General features: G+C 53.1%; 2 protein-coding genes across 7 annotated transcripts; one reads left to right on the top strand and one right to left on the bottom strand.

Moving 5' to 3' along the window:
• Positions 1 to 419: 419 nt before the first annotated feature.
• Positions 420 to 19,040, bottom strand: GATA2 (GATA binding protein 2). Of its 4 annotated transcripts, none has more exons than XM_074878755.1 (6): positions 18,575 to 19,040; positions 10,965 to 11,450; positions 9,755 to 10,354; positions 6,938 to 7,116; positions 3,950 to 4,075; positions 420 to 3,082 (listed from the first exon to the last, which is right to left on the bottom strand). In XM_074878755.1, the coding sequence occupies exons 2-6, from the start codon at positions 11,191 to 11,193 to the stop codon at positions 2,783 to 2,785; spliced, it is 1,434 nt and encodes a 477-aa protein (XP_074734856.1). In that variant the 5' UTR covers positions 11,194 to 11,450; positions 18,575 to 19,040; the 3' UTR covers positions 420 to 2,782. The 4 variants fall into 4 exon arrangements, with proteins under 4 accessions (XP_074734856.1, XP_074734857.1, XP_074734855.1 ...); XM_074878756.1 differs by lacking the exon at positions 18,575 to 19,040 and adding an exon at positions 13,381 to 13,513; XM_074878754.1 differs by lacking the exon at positions 18,575 to 19,040 and adding an exon at positions 11,998 to 12,066.
• LOC141947569 (uncharacterized) lies at positions 10,982 to 22,726 on the top strand. 3 transcript variants are annotated; one of them, XM_074878758.1, is made up of 6 exons: positions 10,982 to 11,072; positions 16,927 to 17,796; positions 19,414 to 19,517; positions 20,191 to 20,296; positions 20,574 to 20,641; positions 21,053 to 22,726. In XM_074878758.1, the coding sequence occupies exons 2-6, from the start codon at positions 17,787 to 17,789 to the stop codon at positions 21,428 to 21,430; spliced, it is 666 nt and encodes a 221-aa protein (XP_074734859.1). In that variant the 5' UTR covers positions 10,982 to 11,072; positions 16,927 to 17,786; the 3' UTR covers positions 21,431 to 22,726. The 3 variants fall into 3 exon arrangements, with proteins under 3 accessions (XP_074734859.1, XP_074734861.1, XP_074734860.1); XM_074878759.1 differs by lacking the exon at positions 10,982 to 11,072 and adding an exon at positions 14,445 to 14,670; XM_074878760.1 differs by lacking the exon at positions 20,574 to 20,641.
• Positions 22,727 to 23,713: the final 987 nt, after the last annotated feature.

The raw sequence follows: 23,713 nt of genomic DNA, 5'->3' as shown, positions 1-23,713 counted from the left end.
TGCATTTACAGTGATTTTAAAACTTGTTTTTAATTGAAAAATATTTATCCAAACACTTTTCAAAAAAAACAACCACCCTCAAAAAAAAACCAAACAAAAAAAAACCAAAAAAAAGCTGTTCATCATCTGCAATGTGACTGCTGCCTTAGATTTTAAACTGGTTTAGAAACTTCAGCACACTTAACTGCGTGACCTTGTCACCCCAAAACAACACTAGAGAATGAGCTTTTGTACCTGTGCTTTTCATACTAAATCATTCACCTACTTTTTTTGCCCTAGCCTGGTAGGTTTTTGAAATATCTATAGACCGCTCTGCATAAAGTTTAAGCTAATAATTCTACTGGCAACAATGACAACGATAATTTTTCTTCTCTCCCTATTAAAAGCAGCCTTTATGATGACATGGAGCTGGGCACAGGTACTTTCACAAAAAAGGTATTTTATTATTCTTAGCAATATTCACCTTGAAGGAATATGAGGAAAGCATACACTTTTTACAGACAATATATAAACATGTTGTACATAATTAACAATAACTTAGTTCACTAATCCAAAAATAAGCAAAATAAAAATTAAAATAAAACCAGAAAATACTGAAGAATTTTTTTATGCTGATACAAGTACAAAATAATTTAAATCTCGACTGCTGTTCTCTATGCTGCAGTGACTGACAATATATTGCACTTTGTCAACTGTATCAGTAATCCCTGTCTTCCACCCACATCCCTTCCCCGCCCCCCTGCCCAAATCCTACAGAAATTTGAGTTGGGTACAAATAATGTACAACTGTACCATTGTAAAAGGTAAAAAGGACCCAATTTTTTACCTCAGTAGATTAAAAATTCTTATGATTTCTCCCAACCAATTTAGTTTCCTGTTTATTTCCACTTCTTTACAAAGTGCACCTATATGCCTACGCAGACCAGAAAAAGGAGGAAAGCAGGATTTTCATGGCTGCTTGGTTCTTAATTCATTATTAAATATTTCAATTACATGTTTAGAAAAAAAATTAACGTACATCCATTTTTATGTTTTGTTGTTTTTTTTCTTTAAAGCAGGACTTGCAGTAAAGATACAATTGGCTTGATCCAAAAAAAAAAGAAAAACCCCAACAACAAAAAAGTTAAAAATTAAAAAAAAATAAAATAAAAAGCTTGTCACAGAGTTAAGCTTACGTGGTTTACATTATCAAACCCCTTTGTTCATTGGGGTATTTTCATCAGAAGTATAGCTAAATATGTACATTGTATGTTATACTGGAGCTTGTGTTCACGAGAGGCATCAGATCATAACAATCAATAGAATACACTTCACATTGGAAATAGCTTTGTTTTCGGTCATTTACGTACAATATGGTTTAATAATGGGAGAGTTAAATTTTCTTCTTTTGCTTTTTATTTTTCATATAAAATAAGCTACGGAAAACGGACGTTCCCCTTAGAACGATGCTTTCCCTCGTCTCATCAGCTGTCACTGTGTCTGGGATTTGACGGATGTGTGAAGCTCAAACTGATTGTCTCTCTCTTTCCCCTCTCCAGTGCTCTCAGCCTCATTTCTGCCCTTCCTCCCTGGGAAGTCCACCGGGGCCTGGACGCCTGAGACAGCACACGGGCTGGGGGCTGCGCGTGGACGGGGTGCCACACTGCCCTAAGTTTACCCAAGCAGCTAATCTGCATTTTTAAGCGACAGCTGCCAACACAACAGAACAAAATGCTTCAACCTCTGAAGTCTGCAAGTTGGATGTTTTTATGCCCTGTGATGGTTTCTACTCTGCTAGAAGTTAGCCGTGACACAGTCTGGTAAATGCCTGTACCTCACCCCTTGCTAGTGCAGGATTACCTTTCCGAGAGTTTTTTCTCCCCAACAGCTTGTCTGATCTAGCTGTCTGTTTTGAGGAATAATAGGGGAGTTGGGAGAGGGGGTGGTTTTTTTAAAATAAATCTTTCATGTTAGAGAAAAGAATTAAGAAATTGTGTCAAAATAACCACCACCTTGGGCACATTAAAATCCCGTATTACGGCTACATTTTTGCTTTGTTCCCCCTGCCCCCCGATCTCTTCCCCCATCCTAGTAGATATTTTGGTATCGTAGATAGATGGAGCTAATCCAAGGGGCTGCTGAATATGTCCCCCCCTCACCCCTTGTTTTGAAGGCAGGTTTTTCTTGCAGGGTAGCCATTGCAAACAACAGCACAAAAACATGCAGAGGGGTTGAGGCTTTTTGTGGAAAACAAGAGCAAAATAAATATGATTTTGTGTCTGATTTAATTTTAAAAATTATGTTTTTATAAAGATGTCCTTTTCTTTTTTTCCTTTTTTTTTTTTTTTTCCTTTTTCTTTTTTCCTCATCCCAAACAAAGTCCGTGATAGAAATCCAGCATGTCTAGCTTCCAGTGAGCCGATTCCATCCTGGGAGGCTGCTTATATCTCTTTACAATATTCACAGTAATAACAAAGAGAGAAAGGAAAGCCAGTTCCAAGCCTTTTCCTTCAGCTTCTGCCACCTTTTGCTTCCTGCTGGACCATTAAGTATCGAACAGGTGAGTTCTTTTTCCTTATACCTGAGGGGGCAAAGTGCATTACAGGCACCACTACATGTTTCTGCAGAAGACCCATCATTTGCAAGGTTTCAGTCCAGCGTTAAGAGTTAAATCACACGGGAGCAAAGATCCCCCTTTGCCATCCCCACATTCTCCTCTTGGCAGAATGTTTTCTTACTTGGTGTCATCTTAGGCAAAGCCCCATGTTCTTAATCTCTGGGTGGGTCTCTTGGTCATCGGGTTCTATCCCATGGCTGTAACCATGCTGGATGGGTGTGGATGTCCAAATGAGATGCTGGAAGATGGGTGGATGGGGGTAGGTGTTGGTAGGATGTGTCCAGAGTGGCTGAAAGGTGGCAAATGCCCCATGGGTGCCATGTGGCTGGCAAGGGCAGCAGCGCTGAAGGGAGACGATTTCTCCTGCATGCACTTGGACAGTTCCTCAAAACACTCGGAGCCTTTCTTGCTTTTCTTTGATTTGTTGGACATTTTCCTATTCCTGGTCTGAATTCCTTCCTTTTTCATGGTCAGAGGCCTGTTCACCTGCAAGAAATGAGAAAATCAGGCTCATGCAGACAAAATGACCTTATTGTGCAAAAATGAAAATATTTGGACAGCCCCCATGTGTTTTTCCTGGATGGAGACCTTTTTCTGGCCAAAAAAAATGGTGTTTCTCTCTGCAGAACTTGTTTATATTGATTTGTTTAATAAAACCACACACAAAAAAAACCCCTAGACATGAAAAACAAATTGAACTGAATTTGGCAGCTGATGACTCTTTCCCGTAGGCTTACCCTCAGTCCTCATTCATTTCCTAATAAAAGAGATCAAACTAGGAGGCACAAGTTGACCCAAATTCAGTCCTAAGACATGAGCAATCTTGTACCGGTAACCTCTTGTTACTTACAGTTTAAAAAATGTTCCAACATGTGGTCAAGTTATTCCTGCTTAGGATTTTTTTTTTTTTTTAATAGGATAAAACAAAGCCTTAGATATAATTTTAAAACATATCTAAATATATAAAAATATATCTTAAAAACATTTTAAAAAATAAAAAAGGAGGTGCCCCATCAGGATTAATTTTTGCACAGAGCCCATTCCAAATGGCCTGTGTTTCTGGAGGGAAATGGCACACAAAACACGCTTAGTTAAAACCAAGTGTGGTAGCTCTATTTTGCCTGATTTGCCCAAGCGTTAGAAGCCAAGCTAATACATTGTAATGTCACTGAACTTAGCATCACTATGCTGACAAAGAATGGCTGTCACTTCCCAGGGGAACCTTAGAGACGGGGGAAGGAATAAAACAACAACCAAACCCCTGAAACCAATAAAAGCCTAGTGTACACCATGCAGTTAAGACATCAATCCCAGCTAGGCAAGCAGCGACACATGAGATGAGTAAATACTCACATTGTGCAATTTATAGTAGAGTCCGCAGGCATTACAAACTGGGTCCCCGTTTGCATTACGTCGCCATAAGGTCGTGGTGGTTGTCTGACAGTTGGCACAACAAGTCCCTGCTCTCCTAGCCGCTGACTAACCAAAAGAAAAAGAAAATTTAAAAAAATGTATCAGCAGGAGGGAGATCATGAGAAAGGTCGAGTTGAACTCAATATTTAGGTGGGGCAGAACTAGTCAGTAAAATTTTACAGAGCGTCAGGGCCCTGTCAGTTTTACAGTTTGTGGCCATTAGGTTTTTGTTTAAATTCGAGTATTCTCCTGTGCGGACTGCGGCTTCAAGCTCCGTAGCACCGTGCATGCAGGGGAAGTAAGGAGAGAAACAATGCATCTCTAACTTCACAAACAAAAATTTTAGACGGAAACACCATCTGATTTGTTCAGGTTTTCCCTTTTCAAGATTCTAGAATGCATCATGAAAATGTATTTGCCCTTTTTTTTTTTAACGGACCAATTTAGTTTCTGCCAGTGTTGGGACTGGGTTTGAAAAGAGGGAATGATCTTAAAGAATGTGATTTTTACCCCTACTCTGGCCCTTTAAAGATGGACACAAAAGAAAGCCAACTGCATTACTTAACTGGGTGCAGTATTTATCAGAGCCATCACTGAAAATTCAGTTTCCATTTACAAGTGAAAGGGAGAAAACAAAACCGGCTCCAACTTTCTTTAAATATTTAGCAAACCAAATTTCATGCCTTGCAGCAATGATTCCGCTGACCCGTCTGCTGCCTCTGTCCCTACTCAGTTCCTTGGCTGACAAGCCCTCAAACAACTGTCTTAAAAGAAAAAAAAAAAAAAAAAATCCACCACCCTTTCCTAAAACTACTGTTCTGCTAAAACCAAGGTGGGGGGAAAGAAAAATGCCCAAACATTTACCCACCTCCCAAAACAAGAACAGGAAAAGTAGAACAGCAGGCAGCCAGTAATTTCTGGATGGGCCCTTGTCTCGCCCACCCCACAATAATACCTTCTTTGTGCAAGCGTGGTATCGTTATGGACGGACTGATTGCACCCCCCATATTTTGGGAAATAATTTTGCATTAGAAAGCTTCAACCCTGCCCCTGGAAGTGGTCAAAATACAATCATTTTGTGCAATTGGATTAATGCTGAGGACTCAGTATTTTCTTTTCCTAAATGAGCGGGAGTTTTCTTTCTAATGCGTATCAATCCGCATTTCAATCGGGGTAATTTCCCCGGGGCCTTGCTCCCTGGATATTTTTGCAATCACCCACCCAGACCCATGGGGTGCAGCTCACAGGGTGAAGCTCACGTTAATGTCCCGGAGCGGAGCGGTGGGTGCCCAGAGGGGGACTCGGGTGCTCCCCTGACACTGCTGGCAGCAGAGGCGCCCCGGTGTCTGTTCTCACTTGCTCCCGATTTACGCCATGGCCCTCTGTAACTCTCCCAAAGCCAGGGACGCTCGGCAGCTTAAGGCAAGCATCAGGCCCTCGGAGACTCATATATTTCAGTCCCTTACTTGCCTGTGAGAACAGGCCAAAGGCAGAAAGAGGGGGTACCCCCTACTGCAAGTACACTCATGCAACCCAAACACAATTAATGCCAGACGTCCAAACACTGACATTATTAATATGATCACTTTGCTATTGCATGTCAGATGAACAAATTCCCAAAGATGGCCATCTCTTCTCCCCCGCAAACAAGCAAACTACAGTGGAAAAAGGGGCAATAAACAAAGCTGTAAATCAATTAAAAGAAAACATTAAAACAACTACACTAAAAAATGTCTCTAGTGCCCCCCAGACCCCTCACAGTGAGCTAAGTATAACAGTCTCCCAACACACTGGAAGGTGGAGACCTATGTTTGCATATTTGAGATGGCTTACTGATACTCAACTATGCTGCTTAACTCCATGGCCTGTCCCATTCAGACTGGAAAGCACTTGAGCCTGAGAGACGATAATGTTACACTGTTGTCTTAACATTTTTCTATATGTCAGTCACTTTAGAAGGCAAGTCATTAAGAAGCTTGCATAGTTGAAATTCTGACTCACGACAGAAATCTTCTGTATCCCATCCCAGTGTTAGAGCAGTAATGCCAATTTTCTGCTCTCCAAACCTCATTGAAACGTGCCCACGAATAGCTGAGAGACTTAGGCACCATAAATCACAAAGCTCCAAAAAATATATTTATTATTCTTAGCATTTTACGCATTATTTGTGGAGTAGAGTGTATTAGAAATTTCAAAACAGCAAGCATGACTGGCAAGGCTTGCCTATAGAAACCCTCTAATGCTTTTAGAGTCAGGAAACAGATACACAAAGTTTCCTTATCTTTAACGTACAGATATCCGGATAGGAAACTACTACCAGGAGCTTAGAAAGGACATTTTTTTTTAAATCACTCAAATGAAAATACAAAGTATAGGTGACTCCATGGAAAAATAATAGGATTTTTTTTTTTTTTTTTAAAAACAGTAGGGGATTGTCTGGGGAGGGAACCAATATTCATATTGCCAGAGAATATAAGAGTGAAAATTACTTCATGGCTTTTATACAAATAATTATTAAGTAGGGAGCAGTAGCTTTGACTCATCTGATCTGTTTTGCTTTTTGGAGCTGGAACTTTTTTTTTTTAGTACACGGTGGAGGACATTCATGCTCATAACCCTTTCGCTCCCAGTATGTGCCCAAAACATCCCAAGAGGCCAAATAAACGAGGAATTAAATGAAAAGCTGTCATCCAAGGATCAACGGAGAGAGGGATACACGATACCCCGCATGCAGGGTGCGCGGCAGGGAGGCTGGGATGGGCCGAGGTGGTCTGCGCCGGGAGACCCGCCCCGAGGCGCGGCAGTGACCCCGCCGTGACTGAGCCCCGAGCACCGCACAGCTCGGCTCCGAGACACATTTGCCCTGTGCCTGCGTGTGGTCCCTTTGCCTAATTCACCCCCAAACCCAGGAGAAACAGAGACACCTACCAGCCTTCGCTTAGGTTTAATGAGAGGTCGGTTTTGACCGTTCATTTTGTGGTAGAGCCCGCAGGCGTTACACAGGTAATGCCCGGTGCCGTCTCTTCTCCAGAGAGGGGTGGCAGTTGCTCCACAGTTCACACACTCTCTGCCTTCTAAATGGAAACACGAAGAAACCGGATTTCTTTCTTTAAAAACAAATTCACAAAAGCTTTTTGCATTGTCCTTTAGGCATTTTCCAGAAGTCAAAACAGTGTGTTAATTCAAGCACAATCAGACAGCAGTGACATCTACAGCACATGCAGCAGGGAGCTCAGCCTTTCGAGATCACCCAGACTTCAGTGAGTATTTTATGTCATGATCAGAAATAGGCAGCTCTCTCTGCAAGGTGAGAAAGAGTGACACTCTTATTGTGTCAGATGGAAGTTATCGTTTCAGTAACGAGAACTCCCTTAATCTGCGCTGGGCACCGCTCCCCTCCCGTATCTATTGCACTCCCACGGTTACATCCCCTGTTCTCCTGCCACAACCGCACAGGTACACGTGCACAAACACACACACCTGCGAACACACGACACGTTCAAGAGAGGGTCCAAGGAAGGGGTTTTCTACAATTAAATCTAAGCAAAAAAGACCTCCCTCCCATTCTGCGCTTTCTTTTTTGTCACAAATGTTACGGGATGAGAAAGTAAAGCCGAGCAGACTGGGAATGGGTACAGAATGCCAAAGGCTCCGTTACGATTTTGTTCTAAAGGCAGAAAAACGCTGTTAATGCTGATCTTTGAAAAAGTTCAGTTTCAGCAAGCACTCTGGAAATTACCGTAAAAAACAGGCTTTGAGTTCTTTTCTGTTTCTGTGATTTTTCAACAGTAGTTTGGATTTGGTAGGGAGCAGTTTACCTTATTACTGCTTCATTATTAGTTTTAGTAGCACAACGTGGGAAACGTGGCATTGTAGAGTGGCTCTATTGAAACCCAGCATGTAACTCCTAGATACTGGTTTCTGCCTCAGAAAGCTCTCTGCTAAAAGTTCATTTGCCTCCAATGGTTCGAGGGCAGGTCTGCTTAATATAGAAATCTCTCTTAATATAGTTTATGCAAATCCTACAGTATTTAACTTGAGAGGAAATTCTTTTTGCTAATAACTGAAGCAGGCCATGTTGAGTTCAGCGGGGCTTGTGTCTCCTTTAATCTAGGGAGTGGGTGGCTTTTAAACAACACAGTCTAGAGTGAAAAATGAGGGGAGCTCTGCGGCGCTGCATTTGTAGCTTTTGTCCCTCCTAGGGCAGGAAGCTGCAGGAGTCGTCGTGTCGTGAGTCTTAGTTTTCCTACAAAAACACTGAGTGGTCACGAACTTTCCCCAGTTCCTTGCACAGGGGGGCTCCCTTACAGAAAAAAAACAACCCGTAAAACAAAACAACAAAAAAAAAAAAGCTCCTTACTTCCCCCATCTAATAAAATCATCAGCAACTACAGGACAAAAATAAAAAAGCTACTCGAGATCCCTTTATGTTCGGAGACCTGGGTCCTGAATCTGTTTCCCCAAAGTCGGGAGGCTGGGACTGCTAATTGCCTTTACTTTCCACCTCTGCACTACTAGAAAATACATCTACACAGTAGCAACTGCATTTCAATACGGGAAGGGAAAGGTGCATTTTTCCCCCTCAGAGGAGCCGTTTGAAACGGAGCTGATGCGCTTGTAAAATAGCTGATATTTTTGTTGCAAAACTCTTAAGAGAACATTTCTGAATTATTGTCTACTTTAAAAATAAATACATGCAGTGTATTCACAAGCGTGTATGCGCAGTGATAGATAAGAATACACACACACGCGCGTATCTAGTCATTTATTTTTAAAGGGCTGCTAAATCCAGTCCCGATATACCACAGTTCGTCTCCTTCCATTGCTGAGGATGTTAAACCAGGAAGGTTAGTAAAATTACACAAATTGTCTTAAATCATCTGCCTAGTTGTACAACTAGTTTGATTTCAAAGCGGGATCAAAACTTTGTCCATCACCTAATCTGCTGATTTTGGACTGCACTTTCAGGGAAAAATGCAAGGAGGGGTTTGTGAACACGGGAAAGGTCTGCGGTCAGGAGTTTGGGAGCAGAGATGTCTGGTTCAGGGGAAAGGGAAAAAAAAACCGGACTATTTTCTAGTTAAAGTTAGGCTGGAGTAAGTTAGCGATGACTAGACACCTTAGTCTCTCGCACTGGTATGTAAACTATATTTGAACTTTTGCTCCTGTAAAATGTGAAGGAAATAAGGCCCCTGCCATGTGAAGCGGACCGGCCGGGGAAGTTTCGCTTTCATCCTGTGCTGGGGCCTTGGTTCGTATTAATGAGGAGACGTGGAAAAATATTGAGGGAGAAATACCCATCGCTACAAAGTCCCCCACGTGTGATCCGTGGGGGGTTTTACTGCCTTGGGAGATGCGATCGGGCCTGAGCCCCTCGGGTGGCCGAGGCCAGCCAGGGGCTGCTTTTTCTCCGCGGGCGACTTTTTTTCCTCCAATAAATCCCTCTTTGGAACACTCGCTCGGCCGGCTCGCCCTGCACTGCTCCCCGGGGTCTGAGTGCCCCGGGGCCACTGCCCGCCGGCCCGGCAGCCGCTGGGGACGCAGTGGCACCCCCAGAACCCTGGTACGAGCTCCACCCCCCTCCGTTTAAAACCCCCCCAAAAGCGGGACCCCGCAGCCACCTGCCCCTCCGCAGCAGCCTGCAAGCTCAGCCCCCAACCCCCCAAAAACCCAAAGAGCCCTCCCCCGGCAGCACGGCAGGGCAGAGCCGGGGGCAGAGCCGGCCCCGGGGGGGGCAACGCTTACCCGAACAGGATCGGGCCTTGCTCCGCGGCTTGGGGGTGAAGCTGGACGCGGGGCCCCCCAGGAAGCTGCCGGGGTGGAAGAGGCTGCTGCTGTAGTCGTGGGCGGCCGGCACGTAGGAGGGGTAGGTGGGGATGGGGTGGTGGGTGGAGGGCTGCGCCCCCATGCTGGTGAGGCTGCTCCGCAGCGGGCTGGCGCTCTCCATCTTCATCCCCTCCGCCAGCGACACTTGGTACTTGATGCTGTCTTTGTCCTCCGGCCGGGCCCCGGCCGAGGATGACGGGGAGGCGGCGCTGGTGGAGTTGGGGTCCGGGGACACCTCCTTGGGAGGGGTCGGGGGGAAGCCGAAGAGGTGGGAGCCGGAGTGCGAGGCCGGGGTGAGCGAGGAGACAGAGGCGGTGCTGGACGTGCTGCTGCCGGGGTACACCGAGATGGCCCCGGGCGCGCCGGCCGCCGAGGGGTGCAGGGGCGTCTTGGTGAAGGGGTTGACGGTCCAGGGGTTGTGGTGGTGGGCGGACAGTGCCGCCTTGCTGCTGTCCAGCCAAGGGATGCCGGGGCTGTGGATGAGGTGAGGCCGGCACATCTGACCCCCGGCCAGGCGGGCTGCGGGGACACAAGAGCGTTTGGGATCAGCGCGGGGCGGCTCGGCGCTGGGGAGCCCCCCACAACCCGGCCCGGGCAGCCGGCCACGGGCAGGGATCTCACAACCCGGACAAAGGGCCGCCAGACCGGCCTCTTCGCCCTCCGGGGGAGAGACACGGGCCAGCCCAAGCAGAAAGAGCGACCCCCTTTCCTCCCTCCCCACCCCTGGGAGTCGGCAGCAAACCCCTTTCTGCTCTCCCTTCCGAGCTGCTGCGGCGTACTCTCTCCGGCTCCTAAAAACACCCCCAAATAAAATCCATCGCCGATCGGAATCGGTTTGTATTTTGCATCCGGGAAGTAGCCGTGTCTGAGAAGTTTTCGCCTGTGCGCACACTATTTCCCCTTCCTCTTTCACCTCCCCCCCCTCGCTTTCCCTCCCCTCCGCCAGTCCTCGGTTATCTCCAGGGTTAATATCCACCCGTGCCTCCCTTTCCATCCCCTTTCCTCAAATCTCCTTTCCCCCCCGGCTCTGCCACTCCGAAGCGGCCCCCGAGTGAAACTCCTCGCCCCACTCAGGACGGCCCGCACCGGGGTGGGGGGATGGAAAAAGGGGCCGGGGGTGCGGATTTACCGTGCGCCTGGCTGTAGGAGACCCTGGCCCGGGCATGGGCGGAGTTGGCGTAGTAGGGGTTGCCCTGGGAGTCCAGGTGGTTGAAGAAGACGTCGACTTCATCCGGAGGTAGGAGCTGCGCTGGTTCCATGTAGTTGTGAGCCAGCCCGGGGTGGTGGCTCTCTGGGTGCTGCCCGTTGAGCACGGCGTGGTGGGCCATCCAGCGAGGCTGGTCGGTGGCCACCTCCATGGCCTCGGGCCTCCCCTCCCACCCGCCCCCAGGCCGGGAGCGAGCGGCGCTCGGTGCGGGGGTGGGGCCTGGCGGTGCTGCTGCTGCTCGGGGGGTATCTGTCGGCGTTAGAGGCGATGGGGGGACTTTTCTTCAAAAGAAAACCGCCGGGAGAGCGGAGTGCGCCCTCGGAAGGGTGGGGGGGTCCCCGAGGCCGGCGTGTCCCTCTGTCGGCGGGCGAGTGGCGGAGGCAGGTCCGGGAGGCGCCGGGGCAGCACCTGCGGGGAGAGACGAGCGGGTGAGCGGCTCGGCAGCCCCGGGGTGCGCTCCCCGCCGCGCCGGCTCCCCACCGGGTTGTTTTCCCAGCGGTAAAGGGATGGGGAGGGGGAAGCGGAGCCCCTCCCCCCTTCCAAAAATATCCTCTCCCCCAAAGTCCTCGCCTTGCGCCCTCCCTGCTCATTGCCCCACAAAATAAACAGAGATCCCATTTCAAACTCTTTACCAAAAGAAAAAAAAAAAAAAAAAAAGAAAAAGAAAAAAGCTTCCTTTTTTCTTTTTTTTTTTTTTTTTCCCCCCGCTCTCGCTACAAACGTCAACAGGAGTTTTTCCAGCTGGCTTCAAAAGCGGGGTAAAAAAGGAAGAACGGCAGATCTAATATAGCGTAGTCCTAGCAAGAACTCCGACTGACACAAAAGGAAAAAGAGGGGGAGAAAGGGGGGGTGGGGAGGGGAAAGAGAAGGAGAAGAGGGGGGAAAAGGGTGTTTAGCGAAAGCAGCGAGTGCGCCCTGGCAGCGGCGCGGCGGCCCCCCCGCGCCCCACACTTACCCGGGGTGGTGATGGATCCTGCTCGGAGGATGCGAGTGCCGCAAGAGGGGGAGAAAGGAAGGGGGGGGGGGGGGGGGGGGAGGAAAAAAAGGCCAAAAAAAAAAAAAAAAAGCGAGGAGGGAGAGGGGGGGGAAAGGCAGAGCGAGCGCGGGAGGAGGAGAGGAGGCTGGCTGGAGGGTGTTACTCAGATGGCAAAGCCGCTGCTCTGGCCGGCTCGGTCCCATCCCCGCGCATCCTATATGAGCGCTGGCGCCAGCTGGCCGCGGCGCCGCAGACGGGCCGGGGCGAGCAGGGCCGGCGGCCGGGCCAGCCAATCCCGCCGCCCCACACCGCCCCCAACCGCACCCCCGGCCCCAAACGGAGCCCGCCGGGGGGGGGGGGGGGGGGAGCGCGGCGCAGACCCCCCCCACCCTCCTCCTCCGCCCCCCCCCCTTCCCCCCGCCCGCAGCATCCTAGCCCGGCAGCGCCGTGGGGGCTTTCCCCGCCCGGGCTCTGCACGCCCCTGCGGGGCGGGGACGGCAAAATAAGGGGGTCCCGCCGGGGTGTGGGGGGATGCGGAGGGGAGGGGGAGCCGGGGCGGGTGAGCGAGGATGGAGTGCGGGAAGGGCTCGGCGTTGGGGCCGGCTCCACCGGGTACTGCCCGGCCGCGGAACCGCGGCTCCCAGCGCCGCCACCGGGATGCCCGGGCCTGGGGAGGGGGGGTGGAAGTCGGCACCGGGGAGGTAAATACGTTAAAATCCCCTAAATTTGGCACCGCAGCCGTGAGCGGGACGAACCCCAACGTGGTCGTTCCCATCACGTTAGTTTGAAATAATTGAATCGGGGAGAAAAAACAAATTAAAAACAAATAAATGCGAGGCTGCGCGCCGGCCCCGGGGAGCGTCAGGGCGAGGAGGGCCCCGGCAGCAGGGCCGCGCCGGGCAGGCTGCGGGGCCGGGACGGATCCTGCCCGGCTCCCCGGGGCCAGGCCCGGCCTGGGGCTCGCTGGCGGCTGCGGCCGCGAACGGCCAGGCCCAGGGAGCCGAGCTGAGCTGAGCCGGGCCGGGGCAGGAGGGCGCTTGGGGACCGGCGACAGCCTCCCCGATGGGGCTGCGGCACCGCAACCCCGTTTTTTTCCCCTTTTCCCACCCTATTTAAAAAAAAAAAACCTAAACCGACAAAACCCCCCAAACCCCAAAGTTTTAATATCTGCAATTATTTGTGTGCTGTGGGCCGGGGAGGAGCGGCGCGGCCCGACTCAACAGGCGTTGCCGGCGGAGTTCGCGGCGGGGCTTGGCAGCAGCCGGGGCGCGGGTCGGGCTCGGCCACCCCAAAAGGTGCTTCCACCCCGTTCGCTTTTGGGGCGGAAAATAATAATAATCATGGGAAACAGTCACAACCAACCCCACGGAGCGCGGCCGGGCGCTGCTGCAGGTCCCGTTTCCCAGGCGTTGCCCTCCCACTCCTCAGCCGCTGCTTTCGGGGGGCAGAGGGAAACGCTCCCCGCGGTCCCCGAAACCCCGGAGCTGGACGCGGGGCGAGGAAACTGCCCCTCACCCGGGGAGCGGGGCGGGGGGGGCGTAGAGCGGCCCCTCCGCCCGCCGGGCAGCGGCCGCGGCTCCAGCCCGACGGCGCGGCCGGGGCAGGGGCGCGGGAGCCCGTCGGGCTGTGCCGGGCCGCGGGGTGCCGGGGGGGAGCGGCGCGGCCCCGGGGGTGCTGCTGCCCCGAGAGCCGCCCCCCCGGCGGGCAGCGCTGGGGGCTGGGAGCCGGAGCCAGCCTCCCCCGGCCCGGCCGCCCCAGTCACTACGACGCCGGGGCTCTGACGTCACCCGTCACTGCCAAATTCGCCAGGAAATGAACTTTTTTTTTTTTTATATAATAACAATAATAATAATAATGATGACGGTAATAATAATAAAACTCCCTTTCCTCGCTGCGGAGCCCGTCTGGCCCGAGCGACACGGGGCTCCCTCCCTAACTATTCCCCCCCCCCCTAGTTCCTTCCCCCAAACCCCCCCCCCAGGGGACCCCCAGCGCGGCCCCCCGGGGGGACCCGCAGCGCAGCCCGGCGGGGCGGGGAAGCGGGGGCCGGGCAGGGGGAGCCGGCATTGCTCTCCCCCCGCTCCCCGCATCCTTTCCTCCGCCGGCCTCCCGCACCCGAAGCCCGGGTTGCCCCGCTGCCCCCCCCCGCCCTCGGAGCTGTGCGGCGGCGCCGGGACCGCGGCGCCCCTCGCCCCCTCCCGCCGCCGGGGGATGGGGAGGGTCGCAAGCGGCGGGGCGGGCGGCAGCTCCTCGGTCGGCTGCGGAGCGCGGAAGGGGCGGTGGAGCCGCTTCTCCCGGGACGGGCTGGTTGGCCCGGGCAGGCCGGGGCCAGGCGCTGGGCCGGGCTTTGGGGGGGGTGGGGGGAGAGGGACCGGGGCTCGGCAGGGCAAGTGCCCCCTGCGCTGCGAGGCCGCTGCCCCCGGCGGAGCGTCCCCGGGAGCCTTAGGCCGGAGATGCCAGGGAGGAAAGGGAAACAAAGCAAAAAAAAAAAAAAAAAGAAAAGAAAAAGGAAAGTTAAAAGGCAGAGAGAGAACCAAGCGAGCTTTCTAAAAATCCGGCTTCATTCTCCGAAGCTATTTGCTTTCTACATGCACCAAAACCACCCAAATACCCCCCAAAACGGATTTATTTTTTTGTTTTTTTGAAAGAAGGGTAAGTATAACATAAACCCGGGAGTTGCAGGTAGGTCCCCTCGGCGCCTCGTTCTCCCCACAGCCCGGAGGCTGCCGGGGCACACACCGTGCCCGGGGGGTCCCTCCCGCCGCAGCCGGGATCACCCCAGCCCCGCCGGCTCCGACTCCCCGCCGGCGGCGAAATCCAGCGCCTCGCTACGCCCTTATTAATTAATATGGATGTTTTAATTATTACCCGCCTGCCATCAGCACGGGGCCACGATTTTTTTTTTTGGGGGGGGGCGGGGGGGAGTTGGGGTGGGCTGTTTGTTTTAGGCAGGTGATAAAATCGCAGTTAACGAGCTGATAATTCGTTCGTGTTTGTTTTAAAAGACAAATTGTAAAGATTAATCAGGCGGCTTGATTTATGGCGAGGCAGACCCCGGCGCTGCCCGGCCGGGGCTCCCTGAAGCCCCCGTCTCGGGTTACCCGGCAGGCGAAGCAAAACAAAAGGGCCGAGCGGGCAGTGGCGGCGGCTCCGGCCGGGCCCCCGCCCCGGCGCCCACCCCCCCGCCCCGGCGGCCCCCTCCCCGCCGCCGGGCTGCTGGCACTGCGGCCGGCGCCGCGCCTCGCCCCCAGCTCCTGCGGGCTGCACCCCCCGGTTAAAGCCCTTTGTAAAAGAAATGACCCCTCCAGCAGGAACGAACGGTTTCTGCTGAGGGACCGGTTTAATTCCTGTGCTTGAGCTGGGAGATTTCCTAGCCAGCCGGCTCGCAGGATTTCACTTTATTTTATTTTATTTTTCCTCCCCGCCGTGTCCCGTCCCCGCTGCCTGCGTTTAGCGAACCGGCTGCGGTCTCGACCGCTCGATGCCCCGGCGGCACGGCCGGGGTTTGTAATTGAATTAATTCCCCCACCGGGAGCCCCGGCAGCCCGCGCTGGCTCCGCTCCGCTCTGCAGCCCGCTTCACACGGCTGCTTAAGCAGCTTTCCCCTCAATTTTCTGCCAAGCCTCCGGGGAGAGGGTCCGGCCGGGCCCGGGACGCGCCCTGCTCCCTCACCCCGCTCCTTCCAAACCCCCTTTTCCCTTCTTTTCTCCTTTTTTTTTTTCCCCCCTTCTTTTTTCATTTTTTCCTCGACATAACGGGCTGCACTTTATTAACTTAATATTGTTATTGCCGTTGATTTTTTTTTCTTTTTTAATAAGGGAGCTTTCTCAGATCTGAAAGCACAACTGGTTATTTTGATTTGATTGACAAGTGATGTCATATCGTTAAGGGAGGGGGGAGACGACAACATGTTTTAGCAACAGTTAGTAGCGCCATGTGATGGAGTTGACGCCTATGCCCGGACAGAGGCGAAGGCAGAAAACAAATCCCCCCGGCCGCGCACACAGACTATTTATTTACACGCCCGGAATGGGGTTTCTTCCTCTTTTACCTTTTTTTTTTTTTTTTTTTTCCCCCCCGATCCTGGGTGCTTGAACCTGGGAAAAAGTGTACCTGAGCAAATGGGGCTGGGCTGGGTGGGATCCGCAGCCCTCAGGGCACTTTTCTCCAGACACCCCCCTCCCCGGGGAGCCGCCGGCCCCCCCCAGGGGCCACGCTCCCTCCCGCCACCCGGTGAACGGAGACCCGGGGGTCGAGACCTTCCGGGGCGGCCCTGCATCGCCCCCCCCCCGCTGCGAAGTGCAACCCGCGGCGGCCGCAAGCAGGGAAGGCAGGAAAAACTCCGTGAAAAGAAAGAAAAAGAGGGAGAGAAGCGCCGGGCCGCCCTGCTGCCGGCCTGCGAGCCCCGGGGCGGGCCGGGGAGGGCGGCTGCCCGCCGACGGGGAGGGGGCTGGGGGCTGTACCGCCCCGACCCCCCCGCCCGCCGGGGCCGCCGCAGGTGGAGGGACCGGCCGGCCGGTGCGAGCGGCTCCCGCCCGCAGGTAGGAGCCCCGCGACCCCCCCGGGGCAGCACCGGCCGCGGCGAGCATCACCCCCACCCCCCCGGGGTTTATTTCCTTGGGTGTGATTTTTTGGGGAGGGAAAATTCTTGCTTTCTGTCTTTTTTTCGGTGTTTTCCTCCCTCTGATCTTGTCTCCGCTTCGCTTTTCTTCTCCCCCGCCCCCCCCAGTCCTGCGTTACTAGCACGTATTAATGGCTGCTAATAGGGTTATAAAATGACACAGTTACCTCTTAACCGCAAGACCCTATTTAAGCCGCATTAAAAAAAAAAAAAAAAAGAAAAGAGAGACGGCTCGGGGAATAAATCACAGAATGCTTAATTATTTTTTTTTTTTTTAAATACTGTAGGAGCCTCCTCGCTATCCCCCCATCCCGCAGAGGTGGGAACCCGCTGTCCCAGCCTCCCGCCTTCACCTGCGCTTTGTCCGCAATTCGCCCGCAGCCCCCCGGCTCGTTCGGCTGCGAATAAAGGGGAGGAAAAGCCTCACGTCGCCCCCAGCCTGCCCACAAAAACGCCTTTTGTGCAAGTTCCCCAAGAAAAACGCGTGGGGGGGGGATGTCGCACACGCACGGCTTTGTCCAGAAAAAGGTATAAACATTTTTTTAGGCGCTGCCAGGAAAGATTTCGTTCGCGGGAGCTTGCTTTAATTTTTTTTTTTTTTTTTTCCCTTTCCTTGCAAGGTTATTTCGGGCGCAGCTGTGCAGGAGGGAGGGAAGAGGCCGATCCCGCAGGTTTGATTTGTTTCTCCGCAGGCAAAACTTCGCTGGGGAGGGACCGAGCCCGGAGCGGGGCTCGTCTCACGCCCGGCCCCGGCCGCTCCCCGCCGCCCCCGGCTGCCTTTCCCCTGCGAGCCGCGGGGCTTGAACCAGGCCGGAGTTTAGACTTCCGAGGGAAAAAAAAAAATAGTTGCGTTTAATAAAGATGCTCCGTGCTCTGGGGGACAACAATCCCCGCGACCGAAACCCGCACCCCCCTTAGTGAAATCGCTTTTCTTATTGAAATCGCCTCAAATCCAGGCAGGCTCCGCTCCTGGTTGCTTCTATTTAATTTTTTTTTTTCTTGCCTTCCAGCTTCAGCACCCCAAAGCAAAAGGAGGATAAAGAGGGGAACTTTGCACATACAACAACAACAAAAAAAAAAAAAAAAAAAAAAAAAGAAGAGGAGAGGGGCGTGAAAGAGCCCGCGGAAAGGAGCGGCCCGGTCCCCGATGTGGCTGGGTAATTTTAAATCATGCAAAGCCCCGTAAAGCTGCCGCACGGGACTGGGACGGGGAGGACTCCCCGGCAGGCAGGTGCAGGGGGAGCGGGGCCGGGCCCTGCCGGCTTTCCGGGGCAGAACAAACCCTCACATACTTTTTTTTTTTCTTTCTTTCTTCTTTTTTTTTTTTTTTTGTTTTTAATGCCCAAATCTACCAACAATAGGAGCGAGGAGATAGGATGGGGCTGCGGGGAGGGGTGCGGGGCTCTGCACACCCTGTCTCCGGGAAGTGTCTGCCTGGCCGCCCTGGGTGAAATGCAACTTTCCAAGATGGAGATTTAAATAATTACCCCGGTGACAATGGAGGGGGAAAAAAAAAAAAAACAAAAAACCCAAAACAACAACCAACAAAACCCCACAAATACGAAAACCTCCAACCCAAACGCGGCCCGGCGGCCCCGCTCCCCGCAGGGTGAGGGTGCGGGGGAGCGCAGCGGGTGCGCCCCAGCCAGCGGGCAGAGCCCGCGGAGCCCCCGCGCCGGCGGGCGTTAAGCCGGGCTCAGCGCGGACCCGGCCCCGGCCGGGCGGGAGGGAGGAGGCGGCCCGGGGGGGTCCGGGCGTGCTGGGGGCATTTTTTCGTTCTTTACAAAACCCGGCCAGGTTTGTCCCCGGGGGGAAACTGCCCCGAGCGATGCGCCCCAGCAGCGGGACCCGCACCCCGGGGGCGCGGCGGCGGAGCCGCTGTGCCGGTACGGCAGCTCCCGGGCCGCGCAGAGCCGCGCAGCCGCATCCCCTTACCTTGCCTTTCGCCCGTCCTCGTTTTTCTTTCAGTTTTCCGCCCGGTGCCTGGGAAGCGCCGGTTCTCCTCCTCGGCGGGGCCGCTCGGCGGGCTGGGGAGGGGGCGCCGGCCGCAGGGAGCCTCCCCGCGCCTGCCTGCGCCGGGAGCGGCGGCTCTGCCGCGGGCGGTGGGTGCGCGCAGCACGGCGGAGGGGCTGCCCGAGGTGCGCGCTGCTGAAAACTGGCAGCAGTTTGCGAGCTGAGCCCTTTTTTTTTTTTTTTCCTCCCTTCCCTCCTTCCCCCCTTCCCTTCCTCCCTCCCTCCCTCCCTCTCTTTTCCTCTCTCCCTTCTTTCCCTCCCCTTCTCTCTCTCACTCGCCTGCATTCAAGGATGGCACAGCGAGCCACTGTGTATTTATGTACATAATAAGGCAGCTCGTCCCCTCCACTTCATTTGCATCATTACAATATCTGTACAAGCACATCACATTGTCTGTTGCTTGCACCTTTTGTTACGGTTGCTGTCACAGTCTACGCGACTTGACTTTCATATTTTAAATGAATTGATATTACACCAACAACACACACTCACATCCCCGGCGCTGGGAAACCGGCGCCGCGGCCCCAGCCCCTGCCCAGCCGCTCGCTTCTTCACCGGATCCCAGGGAAGGGGGGGTGAGGGGACCCGCCTCGTAGGGCTAATTATTCGTATGAATTACTCCTATTCGTATTAATTTTGTTTTTGCTCCCTAGTGAAGGGCACGTTTGGGGGTTTTTGGATTTTTCTTTTCTGGTATTGGCCAGCCTGGCTTTTGTATAACCTCGTGGTTCTTTTTCCCCCCTCTCCCTTCCCAAACTCAGCCTTCGGGGCTGTGCACCTGCAGGCAGGAGAGGCGGCCGAGGAGCTGGCAGAGGCGCAAGCAGATGTTGTACGACGGGGCGTTGGTATAGCTAGGAAAGGAACGGTAAAATACCTATCTCGTAGACCACCAGGAAATTCAGCCAGAACGAACGTTTTGGAAATGTTTGCGCGCCCCAGCCCCGGCTGGGCAGTCCTGACCCGCTGGGCATCTCCCTGGCGGTGCGGGGCGGGGGGGGGCCGGGGGGGATCCCCTCGCCGAGCGCCCGGTGGCTGGATGGGGTGGCGGGGGCCGCGGGGCGCGGCGCGATTCTTGGGGGGGAGCAGGCGAGACCCCCCGCCCCCGGCTGCGGGAAAACCATATTAATGGAGAGACAAAGGCCGGACCGTCCGGCGGGGGCCCTGCGGGAGCGGGGGAACGAAATACGGTTCAGGAAAGGAAGGAGAAAAGTTTCGCGGGAGAGGAATTATCATCATAATGGAGGTAAAAATGTGAGCAGGGGAAAAGGGGGGGAATATCCTATTCTGCTGGCATTTTCTGTCTGTCTTTGTGATATGGTTCGGGGGAAAAAGGGTCCTTGATATGCGGCAGATAATTCTTATCAGCCCCACGCAGCCCATTTCCAAAGTAAGTGTTTTAATTACTCCTCCTGTATTACCCTTCATCCTCTGAGAGGAGATACATCGCCAGATTTATGCAAGGGAAAAAAATACAAAAGAATGCGGTATTAAAATATATACATGCATATATATCCCCGTCTTTTTTCCCTTGTGCCCAGGAAGAGGGAGACGCTGTCGCCCGCCGCGCCCCGGGATCGCCCCTGCACGGAACGACTCTAAAACGAGGGACCGTCGCTCAGACGGAAAAACTACGGGAAAAGCGGGGTTTGAAGCCTTCAGATTTTTCCCCAGGCGGGGACAGACGGGGGTGTCCGAGCCGGGAGCTCGGGGGGCTGAGACCGGCGGAGGGGCAGGGCTGCCCAGCCGAGGCTCCCCGCGCTGCTGCCCGCTCCCCGGCCGGGCGGTCCCGGGCTGTCCCGGGGCCAGGACCAGCCCCCCAAGTGCCACCAGAGGCATTTGGGGCCGGAGGGGCGGGGGGGGGGTTTGCGATTTTTCCCCTCATGCCCGCTGGAAGAGAAGGATGTTTTCCTCTGCTGTTTAGCTTTCGTACTAAAGATGTCACCTGGAAGTCTGGGAGGAAGGGGGGACCGGGCTCTGCTCTCTTCCACGGTAACAACCATATTCTGCATATTGAAAAATATGATAGACAGTGGGGAAGGCTTTCTTTTTTTTTTTTTTTTTTTTTGCCCCCCTTAAAAAAAAAAAAAAAAAGAAAGAACCAACCTTTTCAATATTGATTCAACAAAAAAGAGAGGGAGAGAATTTAAAAAGAGAAGAAGCAGCACCAGCAGCAGGGAGAATATAGGCTCAGCAACTCTCCAGGTTCGCTTCCTTATTATTACTATCCAGGGGTAATTTTTCATCTCTGCTAGCTAATCTTTGTTCCTTGTGAAGATAATGAATAGCCCAATCCTTATCTCCTGGGCTCCTGGAGGCTGCTGGAGAATGGGGTTGAACAGGGTTGAAAATTGGTTCCAAAGTGCTGCTGAATAAATGGTGTTCCTTATCTCTCTCTTCCAGATTATCGGAACCCTTTCAAAACTCACACAACAAATACAGCCACCGCATCTAATGCATCATTTACCAGAGCAGATCTCCGCGTTTGATCGGCAGATAGGCAAAATCTATGTATTCCTTGCTTTACTTAGTATGCATGGACTCGGGGCTGCTGTGCATGCGGGGTGCCCCCCGCCCGGGCCTGGGACACCCCCGAGGCTCTTAGCACACGCAGGTCTCTGCTGTGGACTCCGTGGAGTGACGAGAGTGTCCCCTGCCTGTCCCCAGCCCGGGTGGGACAGCAACCCACCCTGCAAGGTGCTGCCACGCAGCATGCTTGGAAATTTGGGATTGCTCCGCTGGGTAGCCGATGGATTTGTAGGGAGAGGGGAAGGGGCGTGAGCATCCTCCTGGGCACACCAGGCACCCTGCTCTCACGCCCTCACGCTCACTCCTGCACCCACGGTTGCAGTTGCCCACACCCATGAGCAGCTGCTGAGTCCCGACTGCGGTGCAGCACCCCTGACCCCCCCAGAAAGACACTCTCAGGCTCAGCCTGTTCTGCCCCAGCCCTCGGCAGCCTCAGGCCCCAGCTGGACCAGTCTGGTAAAACCTCCCGGTGCCCGCCCCCCCCCCCCCCCCCCCCCCCCGCGCTTGTCCCCCCATATCCTGGCAGCCTGGCCATGGACCCCAGCCAGTCCCTTGGGTCCCCCAGGGGCTGGGACCAGCTTCCAGCCCTCCCCGTCAGTGCTGGGGGATCCCCCCACATCCCAGCCACACACGGAACAGGGCACCTGGGGCAGCTCAAATTTGTGGGAGCAACTGGTGATCTTGGGGGAGAAAAAGAAACAAATAAACCCCACAGAAAGGGAGTCCTGCTTCACTCCTGGAGTTAGCGTGAAGTCTGTCTCTTCCAGCTCAGGGCAGTATCAGGTTTTCTTTTCCTTCCTTTTCCTTCCTTTTCTTTCTTTTTTATTTTCTTTTTTCTTTTTTCTTTTTTCTTTTTTCTTTTCTTTCTTTCTCCTCTTTCTTCTCTTTCTCTCTCTCCCTTTCTCTCTCTCGTTCTCTCTCACTTTCTCACTTTTTATGTCTCTCCTTCTCTCTTTCTTTCTCACTTTCTCCCTCCCTGCCTTTCTTCTTTCCCACTAGGTTTTCTTTTTCATTCTCTTTTTTGTTTACCAAAAAATCATCTGCGTAACAGTAAATGACTGTGCAGCCCCCCACTCCAGAACAGAAGATGCCCCAACCCAGAGCTGGGGACACTCGTCCCCTCGGCTGTCACCCGCCCCTTCCTTCCCCGCCAGCGCCTGAGCCTGTGCCCAGATACCAAACAAGGGGCATTTGATTTGACACCACCACAGCACAGCCCTGTGTTCCCGGTGCTGTCCTGGACCCCCAGCCCAGGGCGCCAGTGAGATTCCAGGCTGGGGACAGGACACCCACAGTGTCCCAGTCCCCTCTGTCTGCCCAGCAAAGCTCATCCCTCCCCTGCCTGGAAAGGGAGAGAAACTTTTGTGGGAAGTTGCAGACAAGCAGCAGCCCCAGCCAGCCCCTGCCCATGCTCAGGAGTTTTGCAAATGTACAACTTGTACTAATTTTTTTATGGCTGTATTCACAGTTGTTCCCTGTAAAAAATGGACCTGTGTTAGTTTATTAATAACCTAAACATTACGTATTAAAGACCTATGAGTGACACAAGATGACAAAAAGCTGTATTTTTCCAATATACACAAGCACACATTTAATAACCTTCTATTGCATCTCAGCTAGGCCTTCTCTCTGATGGTTCCCATGGCAACCGAGATAAAAAAGCAGCCATTTTCCATATCTCTATGAAAGTCTATTATATTGCAGGATTAGTTCATCTTCTGCTAAGGTCAAACACAAAGTCATACAACCTGAAATATTTAGAATCCATGTACATTCATTTTTTTATATGCCCTTTCATTTTCCACAAAAGACTGGGCTCCTCTGAGGTTTTATTCCCCAGAAAATGCTAAGCAAAGCAATAAAAAAATCATGATTAGCAGCTGATGAAAAGTTCAATTGTTTTTTTTTTTTTTCCCCCCAGTTTTTTTTTTTTTTTTTCCTTTTAAAAAAACCCACTATTGTTGGGCAGATAGTGCCTTCCCTATTTATCTCTATCAGCAGCCGTGATTGCAGCCGATACCGGCCGCCTAATTGGGCTGGGAGCAATTTGCAGGCGGACGGCGTCACCTTCTGGCTGCGGCGGGTGAGACAGCGGCGGCGCGGGGTCAGGCCGGGGGGCGATGCTGGAGCCGCCCCCCTTGGGCACTCCCCAGCCTGCAAACGGGGGGACCCAGGCAGGAGCCGGGGGTCGCGGGGCGGCTCCGCGGGGCTCCCCGCGGGAGGTACCCCAGGGGCGCGCAGCCACGCGCCGGCACCGCTCAACTCTGCGCCGCTTCGCCAGAATTCATACACACTCGCTATGGGCTTGCAAACATGTCAGGAGTCTGTATCTGCTTCTTCCTGCGACGAGTAAGCATTTTTATTTATTAGCGTGTCGCGACGAGGTGCTCAAAGGCTTTCACCTGCAAGTTTGAGCTATTGCACTCCTGAAAAAAAAAAAAAAAAAAAAGGGTTGAACACATCCAAGTCACTCCTGCAAGCTCCGATCTCCAGCATGGTGCAGGGAGGGAAAGCAAAGTCACTTTTTTTTTTTTT

Source organism: Strix uralensis, chromosome 10 (assembly GCF_047716275.1).
Source record: "Strix uralensis isolate ZFMK-TIS-50842 chromosome 10, bStrUra1, whole genome shotgun sequence".
Classification (NCBI taxonomy): Eukaryota; Metazoa; Chordata; class Aves; order Strigiformes; family Strigidae; genus Strix; species Strix uralensis.
This window is presented reverse-complemented; position numbering and strand designations above follow the sequence as displayed.